This window comes from Nicotiana tabacum, chromosome 15 (genome assembly GCF_000715075.1).
Source record: "Nicotiana tabacum cultivar K326 chromosome 15, ASM71507v2, whole genome shotgun sequence".
NCBI lineage: Eukaryota > Viridiplantae > Streptophyta > Magnoliopsida > Solanales > Solanaceae > Nicotiana > Nicotiana tabacum.
In genome coordinates this window covers 75273795-75287680 of record NC_134094.1, presented here as the reverse complement: position 1 = coordinate 75287680, position 13886 = coordinate 75273795, and the positions used below count along the sequence as shown (strand labels likewise).

The 13886-nt window shown below is 38.2% G+C and overlaps 1 protein-coding gene across 1 annotated transcript; it reads left to right on the top strand.

Annotated features, from left to right (window-relative positions):
* Positions 1 to 9085: 9085 nt before the first annotated feature.
* On the top strand, positions 9086 to 9676 carry LOC142169683 (uncharacterized). Its single transcript, XM_075231582.1, has one exon. The coding sequence runs from the start codon at positions 9086 to 9088 to the stop codon at positions 9674 to 9676; it is 591 nt and encodes a 196-aa protein (XP_075087683.1).
* The last annotated feature ends 4210 nt before the right edge of the window (positions 9677 to 13886 follow it).

Sequence of the window (13886 nt, the reverse complement as noted above, 5' to 3'; positions counted from 1 at the left end):
ATAAAAGTTTTTCATTATAATAACACCTCACTATAATGACCAAGTTTTCTTTGGAACAAATCTTTCATGTTATGTCATAATATATATTCTTTATAACATCACTTCACTATAACAGCCAAAAAAATTCGAAACAAATGAGGCTTTATAGAGAAGTTTAACTGTAGTTCAAAATAGTTATTCACGGCAGCTGACATCTTATACAATGGGTGGTTTTCTCATAAGGTTCAGAAGTTTGATATATAAGGAAGGCTTAAAAAAAATGAAAAAACTACCCTCTATAACCCCCTCAAAATTTTGATAACCAATATTTTTTTCCACGGAGACGAAATGGCCCTTCGGCCCAAACTTATTGCATCTAATAGCCCGAAATATCTATTTTGTATATTTTTTGTATAATGACAGTCTGTTTTGTATATTTTTTGTATATTGACGGTCTATTTTGTATAGTGACAGTCTATTTTGTATATTTTTTTGTATAGTAACAGTCTATTTAGTATATATTTTATATAGTGACCGTCTATTTTGTATATATTTTGTATAGTGATAGTCTATTGTATATAAATTGTATAGTGACAGTCTATTTAGCATATTTTTTTATAGTGACAATCTATTTTGTATAAATTTTGTATAGTAACATTCTATTTAGTATATTTTTTGTATAATGACAATTTATTTATGTATATGTTTTGTATAGTTACAGTTTATTATATATAAATTGTATAGTAACAGTTTATTTTGTATAATTTTTGTATAGTGACAGTCTATTTTGTATATATTTTGTAATATACCAATATTCAAATCTATTTTCACCGAAAGAAATACATAAATATCCATGTAAATATATACTAATGGTGGACCTGAAATTATGATTCCCATCAAAATTAACTAATGACATACATGTAGACTGGTGAAAACCAAAGGATTTCCCTAGCAAAGAAAGTTAGCCCAGAAAAAAAAATGAGGCAATAACAGAGAGCTTGGGATTTTTATTCAAAGGGTGGTTGCCCCTCTCTCTTTAGCCAATCACAACAAATAAAGTTTAAGCAGTAATTTGGAATATGCAGGACAAAATTCCTAATATCGATCTCTGAAATGACAACAAATCAAACCAAAAAAGAGAGAACTAATAATAATAAAAAGAAAAAGGGAAAAAAAATCAAAAATTACAATGGAAGATTTATTAGCACACTATTTGCTGCAAATTTAACTCTACCACTCATCCTAAGTAGCAAATACGGTAACAGTTTTGCCCTAACTCTATGGTAGATACTTTACACATTTTTTCACTGCCCCAAATCTAACCAAATATGGTCTTTCTTCAATAAAACTCCACCATTCCCAGCAAAATATGGCACCTTGGCTTAAAAATTTCTGCCAAAATGACTCCCTCCTCTCCATCCAACATAGTGTTCATATTCCATATTTTGTATTCCTTCCAATACAGGAACCATTTTCTATGGTCCAATTTGCGTAAATGGAGCAATACAGGATACGACGGTCATCAGGTGAAGGCAGTCCCCTCGGGAGTGGATCACGAGGGAGGGCGTTGATTGGTGGTTCAATACGGAGGCGGCGCTTGCGACGGCGGCATTCGGCAGCAGTTTCTTCGGCTGAGGAAAAAGGGTATGATCGCTGAGGGAGAAGGAAGTTAGGGTTTTGAGTGGCAGTGGTCTTGGACTAACCTTTTAATTAATTTTGGGCTGTTAATTGCATGAGATTATTTTGTGACTATCAGGTGATATAAGTTTGGCCCTAGTGACTACAAATAAACTTTGCTCTAAAAAAAAAATTGTTATGTAAGCAAAATGAGGAGGGTGAGATTGCTTTGTATATTGCTGCTGAGAATGTCCTCAGTTCGGTTGTTGCAGCAAAGCATGAATTAAAAAAAGAAAATGAATCATTATATACAGATCTGCTTTTGAATCCAATCAGTCTTTAGTAAGGAATTATTTGGTAGATATTGCATTGGCGTGGTATTTCAAATGCTTACTGCTTTATTTAGGACAACATTACCTGCAAGTTCCATGGACCCAACAAAAATGAGTGCTGCTGTTGTGCAACTAGATCCAAATACATAAATTTAGCCATTTAATTAGGCATCAGTATATCACATAATATGGATCCCATTTGTTTGGATCCACATTGTAGTTTATCCAATCTTAGACCTCAAAAAATAAGCTAATCCATATTGATTAATCACATAAACTTTCACAAACTTATACTTTAGTCTTTCATTTACGGTCGAACTCTCCAAAACAACCTCTTTTATTTCCAAATTTTTTTATTGCTATAATAAAGTGCTGCTATAGAGAACATATATTATAACATAATATGAGAGATTATACTCAACTCTTGGCCGTAATAATGAAGTATTATTATAAAGAATCATTTCTACAGAGAGGTTTGACTGTATATTTCTTTAACTCAAAACTTTATTTTAATAGTAATCTATTTTACAACAATATAGACATACAATACGCGTGTCGAGATATTAGTATAGTATAATAAAACTAAAAGGAAAACCAAATCAAGAAAGATTTTGAGGCCTGAAATCAACTTTCTCTGCCGGATACAATAAAGACAGCGTTTATACTTGCAGATTTTTCTTAACCGCTTCGTTGGAATTCGGAATTCTTGTTTTCACAGTGCAACCATACCTTTTCTATATAGATAGACATCTTATTACACAAACAGACACAAAGTTTCAATGAAAAGAAAAGAACTCCCTAACAGAGTGAAATTTGGGAGTATTTTTCATTAATCAAACTGGGAAAATGGTGGGTGAATGTTTATGTTGGGATCGAAATAAAATAGTGCATGCGAAAGCTAACAATACAAAGCTTAGTGGACGATGAATCAGACAATAAAAGAATTATATTAAAATATAATATTATAATGGGGGTTTGGTCAATTGACCTACATATAAAAAATAATATAAAATAAAAATTTATTGAGAGAAAAATCTCCCCATAAATAAAATTCTTTAATGACTACATTGTAAATGTTATTATTATTGTTGTGAAAAAATAGAGATCCTCAATTTATAGATGTCAAAGACTATTCCTACAAGGAAAGGATAATGCATATGAAAATGATTTATTTCTTTTATAAGTTTTTTTCCATTTCTTCGAGAAAATGAGTTCTAATAAATTAAAAATTCAGTACAAAATATAGTACTCCACGGACCAGGAAAATCAAAACCCTACTTACACTGCTCTGTTTTGAGTTGTACCAGGAAATAAAAAGATATCAAAAAATACTAACGCGGTCCATAATTCTGAACCATTGTCACAATATGTTGTGGATGCGTTAATATTCTGTACCTACTTAAAAACATGAATTTGCTCTTGGTAAAAGCCTCCTGTTGTTACGACCTAGAGTAATTCAGCAGAAATTGGGAAAGTGGAGTGTTCCCATTTAGAAAGGGTTCTAGGTGTAGATATAATAACCACGTGTATTGAGTAGATTAAAAGAGGGAGACACGTGTATTAATTAGATGTAGTTGTTTATCCATAAAATGGTACCGTTGAATTTGTAACATGGTTCATAGACAAGCGAATCGATTTGACCTCGAAATAATAAAGAAGTAAGACTGAAATTAAGTGTAACGACTCGACCGGTCATTTTGCCTTCTAGACCCCGTTTTCCTAATTAAGACTCCCCGTATGTGCTTTTACTGTTTTATGACTTGCGGGGACGGTTAGTTTGGGCTTGGAAGGGTTCAGGTCGAAATCGGAACACTTAGTTCCTTAATATTGGCTTTAAATGGTTAAGTTTGACTTGGGTCAACATTTATAGTAAACGACCTTAGAATCGGGATTTGATGATCCCAATAGGTTTGTATGATGATTTTGGACTTGGACGTATGTTCGGATCAAGTTTTGGATGACCCGGGAGTGTTTCGGCGCATAAAGTTGAAAGTTGGTGCATTGAAGGTTTTAAACTTCTTTAAATTTGGCTTGAAGTAGGATTTGGTATTATTGAGGTCCGATTGAGATTCCGAGCATGAGAATAGTTCCATACGGTGATTTAAGACTTGCACGCAAAATTTGGTGTCATTCCGAGTAGTTTAAGTATGATTCGACGCATTCGGAGTAGGTTAGAAGAACTTGAAGTTCATAAGTTGATTCTATTTGGTTTTGGATTGTGATTCTTAGTTTTGATGTTGTTTTTTGGGTTTCGAGAGGTCGAGCAGGTCCGTAGTATGTTTACAAACTTGTTGGTATGCTCGGACGGGGTTCCGGGGGCCTCAGGTGAAATTCGAATCAAAAACGGATTGGAACCTTGAAAATTTGGGAGTGCTGCTGCTGCTGAACCCGGTGTTTTCACACCTGCGGAGGGAATGGCCTCATGTGCGGTTGGTTCATCGCGGGTGCGAGGCTGGTGGAGATGGCCTAGAAGCGCATGTGCGAGGAAAATTCCGCACCTGCGTGGTCGCGGCTGCGGAGCGTGGCCGCCGATGCGGAAATGGCTAAGGTAACCTGGGGTCGCAGAAGCGGACTTGGTCCAGAGGCGCGTGCCCGCAGGAGCGGAGGAAAATCTGCAGAAGCGGACGGGGGCCAGTGTGGGCAAGGTCGCAAGTGCGAGGGGCGAGCTGCAGAAGCGGGCTCGCAGGTGCAGTTCCCTTCCGCAGGTGCGCCCAGTGTTAGGCTATGTGTGTTTTGCAGAAGCGGTCCTTTGCCCACAGAAGCGGCGTCGCGGGTGCGACCCAAAGTCCGCAGAAGCGGAAATCGCTGGAGGTAGTGAGGGTTTTTAATGTCGGGACTTAGGTAATTTTAGCTCATTTGTTTCATCTCTTGGGCGATTTTGGAGCTCTTTAAAGAGTGATTTTCACCTAGCACTTTGAGGTAAGTAATTTCTATATGAGATGAGTTTAATACATGTATTTTGGGTAGATTCTTAGCATATAAAGTATAAAAATTGTAGGTTTAGTTGAAAAACTTAGGTATTGATAAAATGGGATTTAACCATAAAAATGGTTATGGAATTGGGTGAAAAATTATATATTTGAGTTCTGAGATTATGGGTAATAATTATCTTCGAAAATTTCCGAAATCCGAGCACGTGGGCCCGGGGGGAGGGGAGAGGGGGGGGAGGGATAAATTTTAAGAATCTTTCAATTTGGGTTGGGTTATTACTCTACTAGCTAAATTATTAACTTTTGAGCGTATATTGATTATTTTATATAACATTTGGCTAATTTCGGATTGTTCGGCACAAAGTTGGGTCCTTAGAGTGAATTTGTGGCCGGAAAGAGAGCTTTGAGAGTAAGTCTTTTGCCTAACCTTGTAAGAGGGAATTATCCCATACGTGATGTAAATTACTATTTGTTTCTAATTGTGGGTAATTGTGGGGGCTACGTACGCATGAGGTGACGAGAGTCCGTGCGTAGCTACTAATCATGCTTAATTCTGGGTAGTTTAGGACCCAAATCATGGAATACTTATAATATTTACACCCTACTTGCTAATTAAAGTGCTTAAATTATATTGAAACTTGATAAAGGATTTGTAAAGACCGAATTTCACTTACTTGAGTGTTGGCGGGTTACTTGACCGTTAATAGAAATTGTGCTTCTTTGTGTATTAGCCTTATAATAGCTTTTAAATCGGATGTTCATAATGTATCCTCTTTTCGTGTGGAGCGGGCAGAACGCCTCAGCAGTATAATAGATGCATCTATGGTTCGTGCTGCTCGACCCTCGGCACTGTACACATTATTCTGGATCGGGTCGTACGACCTCTGCATAAATCGTGCGTGTTAATGCTTGGAGCCCGAATGCACTTGATATTATTTTTATGTATTGAGAGATTATAATTTATTTAATTGTTTGGAGTTTATTGGGAATTAACATGTGTTAGTGGAAGGCTTTTTGGAATTTACTATTAGTTAAAGAATTATTTAATCACCGTTGTCTTTCTGTTAATAGTATTATTCACATATTCTATGTCTATTTAGCATTCCTGTATTTTATTATTAGCCCATTATTAGCCCATAGTAAGTATCGATATGGACCCCTGGTCACTACTTCTTCTAGGTTAGGCTGGATACTTACTGGGTACATGTTATTTATGTACTCACGCTACACTTCTGCACTAATCGTGGAGGATCTGAGGCAGGTGCATCTGGCAGTCATTGCGGCGCGCACCCTTGTTACCCCGAGGCCTAGTGGTGAGCTGCTCTCTGAGTTCGTTCTGCAGCACCGGGAGTCTCTCTTTTGCACTTATTTTCTGTAAACTCTATTTCAGACAGTAGTTTAGAGTTTTGTATTTTCTACTAGTGCTCATACACTTGTGACACCAGGTCTTGAAACACATGCTAGTAGACTTTATGATTTTGAAGCATTTATTTTACTGCATTTGCTCACTCGTTAGCTTTCACTTTATTTTATTGAATTTTCTACTCCTTATTTTCTTAATAAATGAAATTTAACTACTTGAAAATTTATTAAAAAGAACAATTACATGGTTAGTTCACCGTTGGCTTGCCTAGCAGCGACATTGGGTGCCATCACGACCTATAGTAGGAAATGGGTCGTGAAAATATGGTATCAGAGCACTTGGTTCACGTAGGTCTCACAAGTTATGAGTAGGTATAATAGAGTCTTGCGAATCGGTGCGAGACGTCCGTACTTATCTTCGAGAGGCTATAGGGTGTTAGGAAACTACTCTTTCTTCATCTCCTATCGTGCAGTTGATATTGTGCTAAGTATCTTTCTCTTATTCTCTCACAGATGGTGAGAATGCGCGCGACAGATGTACCCGATCATGGAGAAGTTTCTCCCCCTATTGCTAGAGGCCGAGGCAAAGGCCGAGGGAGGGCTCCAGCTCGTGGTAGAGGACTAGGACATCCCAGAGTTGCCCCAGTTGTGCCACCAGTGGATCCAGTAGAGGATCCTATTATTGAGGAGCAGGGCGAGGTGCCTGCAGCAGAGCCAGTCCCAGTGGATTTCATGTCCGCGCCAGGATTCCATGCAGTCATGGGTCGTATGCTGCGGTTCTTGAATTCTATGACTCAGGCTGGTTTATTTCCAGTGGATCCAGCCATATCTCAGGCGGGAGGGGGGCACAGGCCCTTACCGCTCAGGCTCCAGGGCATACAACTGCTGTATATCAGACCCCGGGTGCACTACCCGTGGGCGGAGCTCAGCCAGTTGCAGCAGCTATACCTGAGCCTAGACCAGCTGCGGCCGGCGAGCCGCAGAAGATATTGGATAGATGGACCAGGCTAGATCCTCTTGTATTTGTAGGTGAGCGACATGAGGAACCCCAGGACTTTATTGATTGGTGCAGGGACAGACTGCACAACATGAGGATATTGGAGTCCCACGGGGTGGACCTCACCACTTTTCAACTGGAGGGTAGGGCCCGTAGATGGTGGCAGTCCTATCTTCTCGGCAGACCAGCAGGTTATCCTCCCATGACTTGGGACCAGTTTACACGCCTCTTCTTGGACAGATATATTCCACCCTCTCAGAGGGAAGAGTTGCGATTTCAGTTCGAGCAGCTCCAGCAGGGCCATATGTCGGTGACCTACTATGAGGCGAGATTCTCTGAGTTGTCTCGCCATGCACTTATGATATTTCCTACCGATGCAGAGAGAGTGCAGAGGTTTGTTGCAGGTTTGCACTCTGCTATCCAGGCCACTGTGGCCCGAGATATTGAGATGGGGACTTCGTACGAGCTAGTTATGGAGATAGCTCGGAGGATCGAGAGTGTTGGTCAGTGGAGCCGAGAGCAGGTGACGAGGGATAAGCAGTTTCGATATTCTGGAGGGTTCAATGGTGCTTCAGCTGGGGACTGAGGTCAGTTTGTGAGGGGTCAGTCTAGCAGGCACACATATCCAGCACCACTACCTCCTTGGGGTGTTCCAGTGCGGCCCTATTTTAGCGCCATGCCAGAGAGCTCCTACCGCCCACCAACTATTCAGGGTTCCTCCAGTGGGCCTTCAGGTCATCAAGGTCAGACTTTAGGTCAGCAGTCCACTGTACCGAGAGGTTGTTTCGAGTGGGGGGATCATGGTCATGTGAGGAGGTTCTTCCCCAGGCTTCGGGGCAAGGCAGTGCAGTAGGGTCAACAACCTATGATTTCATCACCAGCTGCCACACCAACCGTCTGGTCGCCCAGAGGCGGAGGGTAGGTGGGTAGATGCCGTCCTAGAGGTGGAGGCCAGCCAGGTGGCGCTCCTGTTAGGTTTTAGTTTTAATGATGAAAAAATAATATAATTTCTTTTGGTGTAGGGACTCAAGGAAATCAACCAAGATCGAAGTGCACAAAGAGAAACAATCAAAGCTGAAGGAAGAAATTAATCAAAGATTGATTGAAGAGTTAAAAAGGAAAAGAAGCATTGAAGATCCGGCAAGATAATCAATCAGTAGCTATTAATGGAAAGCCTCGGAATTAAGGAGCACATCCGGCGCTATCAAGACTTAAAAATGGAAAGCTGTCAAAGTCCACACATCAAGGAAAAGTAACGGGAATTAACCTTATTATTGGAAAGAATCAATTTCTTTCCAAGGATCAAATCTCTTGGGTTGTCAAATCTCTTCAGTGACGGTCTCCTACAAAGTATTTATACGCAACCTTAAGTCTTAGAGAGACATACTTTGATCAAACCATTTACCCTCTCTTTGTTCTACTTCAAACAAACATTGTAGCTCTACTAGATCTGCTGTGTAACAAGTTAGAGAAGAAAGAGAGAAAAATAATGGTGAGGCATTGTATCAAGAAAGGATGAGTGACATAGAAACTGAGCTGTTGGTGTAAACTATACCATTCACTTTGTACTCAAGAAACTCTATCACTGAAAGAGAACTCCCTTGCAACCCAAGGGGACTGGACTAGGATTTACATTGAATCCGAACCAGTATAAAAACTCTGGTGTCTTTAATTCCTCCACTTTACTTCTGTATTTTAATTATGCATTTCTTATTATCTCGCTATTACATCTAGTCGACAAATTGGAAAACCAGTCAACCTATAATAATTAATTTTAAAATAAGCAATTCACCCCCTCTTGTACTTTCAACTGGTATCAGAGCAAGACTCACATTTTTCTTTTGCTTAACAGTTTGTGAGAAAAGATCATGGCTAATCAAGTTATTGTCGGAGCACTCTTCCAAGAAGGAACATCGCAAGTAAGGCCACCATATTTCAATGGACAACATTTCTCTCATTGGAAAGTGCGTATGGAAATATACGCAAAGTCTTATGATGTCAAGGTCGGGCGAGTTATCAAAAAGGGGAACTTTCCTCTGCCGGCTGCTGCTCAACCACCTACTGATCCTGAAGATATAGATGAATATACTGATGAACAAATGGTAGTTGTGCAAGTTAATACTAAAGTAAGGAATCTGCTTTATAATGCTATAAGTGGTGAGGAATATGAGAAAATCTCTAGTTGCGATACAACCAAAGAGATGTGGGATAAACTTGAAGTTACTTATGAAGGAACCAGTAAAGTGAAAGAAACCCATATCAACATATTGGTTCATGACTACGAACTCTTCCAGATGAAAGAAGGAGAATCCATTGAAGAGATGTTTGCCAGATTTAGCAAAATCATTAGCGATCTAAAAGCTTTTGGCAAACCATACTCAAGTGGTGATCAAGTTAGGAAAAATTTGAGAAGTTTACCCACTACTTGGCAGACAAAAGTGGTTACACTTAAATCATAGGATTTGAACAAATTATCATACGATGAACTTCGAGGAGAACTTATAGCCTTCGAGAAAACTCATCTCAAGAAAACAAACCAAGAAGAAAAGAAGGAAACAGTTGCTTTCAAGGCTACAACTGAAAGAGCAGACAATGATATTGATGACGACCTTGAAGCTATTCAAGAAGAAATTACCACGGTATCAAGGAACATGGATAGTTTAATGAGGAGATACATGAATACAAGAAGAGGCAGGATACCACCTAGGAGAACTAGGCAATATAACAAACAAGACAAAAATGATGGCAAATGCTATGAGTGTGGAAGATTTGGGCATGTTCAAGCTGAGTGTCCTGATCTTAAAAAGAAAGGTTTCCAGAGGTTTTAACAAGAACAAATCATTTGGAAGCTGGAGTGATGAAGACAGTTCAGAACACAAAGAGATAGCAAATCTATGTTTCATGACAATTCTGGAAAATGACATGAACAAACTCCTAGGGTGCTGGAATGATGAGGACATTTCAGATGACGAATGCAAAGATGACAATGAGAACTGTTTCATGGTGCGAGGTGAAACAAGCGAGGTAATATCTTATTACTGTGAAAGATGTAATGAATTGCAGGATATTCTTGACCTTACTTTGAAATAGTCTCAAAAAATGATGAATGAACTAAAGAGACTCAACAAAGAAGTAAAAGACTGGAAATTCAAGCTTGAAGTATGCGAAATTGAAAAAGAAGTACTTCAAGATGAGTTTCAGGAATTGCAAATACAACTCAATGGCATGCGCAAATCCACCAATCATAGTTTTGTCAAGTCGAACCGGGCGACTTACAAGTCAACTGGAGAAGGACCAGCGAGAACAGAGTCCACTAGTACTAACATAAATGAAAGATCCAAAAATGGATCAGGACTTACGTGTCACTACTGTAACAAAAGTGGACATAAATATTCTTTTTGTCGATTTCGTAAATCAAATGTCTCAGGATGGATTTGGAAACCCAAAAACAATCATGAGTCCAATAATACTAACCAACAAAGACCCAAGCAAGCTTGGGTACCTAAAAGGAAGTGATAATTATGTTTTGCAGGAACACCACAGAAGGAGTCGCAAAGGAAAATGGTACTTAGATAGTGCGTGTTCCAGTTACATGACAGGTGACAAAAACCTATTTAAAGAAGTTACAAAAATAGACGGAGGAAGTGTCAACTTTGGTGATGACTCAAAAGGAAAAATAGTCGGTACCGGAACAGTTCCTTTCAATAATAACCGTGATATCACCGAGGTTTATCTTGTTGACGGACTTAACTATAATCTTCTGAGCATAAGTCAGCTATGCAACTCAGGGTATGAAGTAAAGTCCAAGAAAATAGGCTGTGCTATTGAAGATGAGACATGTAAAATAATCCTCCTAGGTAAAAGGTATGGAAATGTCTATATTCTTGATGGTTTTGAAAATATAAATGGTCATATTTGTTTAACATCCATATATGATGATCCATGGTTATGACATAAGAAACTTGGTCATGCAAGCTTGCATCTGATAGAGAAACTTTCCAAGCATGATTTAGTTATTGGTTTACCTAAACTCAATTTCTCTAGAAATCATGTGTGTGATGCATGCCAGATTGGTAAAGAAACTAGAAGCTCTTTAAAAAATAAAGATATTGTATCTGCTTCAAAGCCCTTGCAATTGCTTCATATGGACTTATTTGGACCCACTAGAACTGCTAGCATAGGAGAAAAACAATATGCCTTTGTTATTGTTGATGATTACTCACACTTTACTTGGGTGATTTTTCTATCTCACAAAGATGAAGCTTTGAAAAATTTTGAGATCTTCTGTAAAAAGGTCAAAAGAGAAAAGGGGTATCTTATTACAACAATTCAAAGTAATCATGGAGGAGATTTTGAAAGCAGAGCATTTGAAGATTTCTGCAATGATCAAGGATACACCCACAATTCTCTCTGCTCCAAGGTCACCCCAACAGAATGGAGCTGTTGAGCGAAAAAATAGGACTTTACAAGATATGACAAGAACTATGATACTAGAATATTCATTGCCAAATCACTTCTGGGCAGAAGGAGTAAGTACATCATGTCACATTCTCAATCGATGCCTCATAAGACCCATTCTGAAGAAGACTCCTTATGAATTGTGGAAAGGTAAACGACCTAATATAAGTTACTTTTATCCGTTTGGAAGCAAGTGCTTCATTCACAATAATGGTAAGGACAATTGGAAAATTTGATCCAAAAAGTGACGAAGGTATTTTTCTAGGTTATTCATTAAATAGTAGATCCTTTAGAATCTATAATAAACGCACACTATGTGTAGAAGAATCAGTACATGTTATCTTTGATGAAAATAACACTTCGGCCGAGAAAATAATTATTGTAGGTGATGAAGATCAAATTCAAAAAATTCAGGAGACAAGCAAATCTCAAGAGTCGACTAATAAACTTGATGGTGTAATGGAGTCAACTAATGAGATTGACAACAGTCAAGCAAAATATCCGAAGGAGTCAACTACTCATACAAGTACAATTCGTCCAAATGAATGGAGAGGTGAACCAGAATATCCTCAAAAGTTTATCATAGGAGACCCAAGCAAAGGAATGAAAACCAGGGGAGCTCTCAAGAACAAAGCAAACATAGCACTGATTTTCCAAATTGAACCAAAGAAAATAGAGGAAGCTCTGAAAGACTCAAGCTGGTTACAAGCAATACAGGAAGAGCTAGATCAATTTGACAAAAATCAAGTGTGAAAACTGCTGCCTAAGCCTGAAAACGCTCCTGTAATTGGAACAAAATGGGTTTTCAGAAATAAGGTAAATGAGGCTGGAAAGGTTGTGAGAAATAAAGCCAGATTAGTAGCTCAAGGATACTCACAACAGGAATGAGTCGACTACGATGAAACCTTTGCTCCAGTAGCTCGATTGGAATAAATACGAATTCTTCTTACATACGCATCCTTTAAAAGATTTAGGCTCTTCCAGATGGATATTTAAATGATTTCATTGAGAAGGGGGTATATGTAAAAATAACCCCCTGGATTTGAAGATTCAAAGTTCCCTTACCATGTGTTCAAATTGACCAAAGCATTGTATGGACTTAAACAAGCTCCACGAGCATGGTACGAAAGACTCAGCTCATTTCTTATTGATCACAGATTTACAAGAGGTAAAGTAGACACTACCTTTTTTATTAAAAGATCATCGGAAGGTAATCTCATTATTCAAGTTTACGTTGATGATATTATTTTTGGTAGTGCTAATCCTGTTCTGTGCAAGAAATTTTCAAATCTTATGCAAAGTGAGTTTGAAATGAGTATGATGGGAGAGCTAACGTTCTTTCTTGGACTTCAAATTCAATAATCTGAAGAAGGAACATTTATATGTCAGACAAAATACACAAAGGAGTTGATTCAGAAGTTCGGTATGAGTAATGCTAAAGCTATTGACACACTAATGAGTCCTTCAACAAGTCTTGACAAAGATGAATAGGGAAATCCTGTTGATGAAACTAAATATCATGGAATGATTGACTCCCTTCTTTATCTAACTGCTAGTCGACCAGATATTATGTTTAGTATTTATAAATGTTCCAGGTTTCAATCAGCTCCTAAAGAATCATATCTGACTGCAATAAAGAGAATTATTCGATATCTCATTGGAGTTATTTCTCACGTATTATGGTATCCACGCTCTAACAATTTTAAACTAGAAGGTTTTTCAGATACTGATCTTGCAGGTGATAAGGACGACAGAAAAAAGCACTAGCGAAACATGTCAATTACTTGATAAAGCGCTGATATCTTGGAACAGTAAAAGGCAAGGGTAAGTTGCACTATCCACAACTGAGGCTGAGTATATCACCATTGGACAATGTTGTGCACAATTACTATGGATGTCTCATCAATTGGGTGACTATGAACTATTCTTTAAACCCATTCCAATTTTCTGTGATAACTCTAGCGCTATATGTCTCTCAAAAAATCCTGTGCATCACTCTAGGGCAAAGCATATAGACATCAAGTATCATTTCATTAGAGATTATGTTCTTAAGGGAAATATAGAATTATCTTTTGTTGGTACTACTGATCAATTAACAGATATTTTCACTAAACCTTTACTTGAAGACAGATTTTGCTTTTTAAGAGAATTACTTAGTATTATTTCCATTGATCATTAATATTAGGACATATGTGATATTTTTATGTTTTG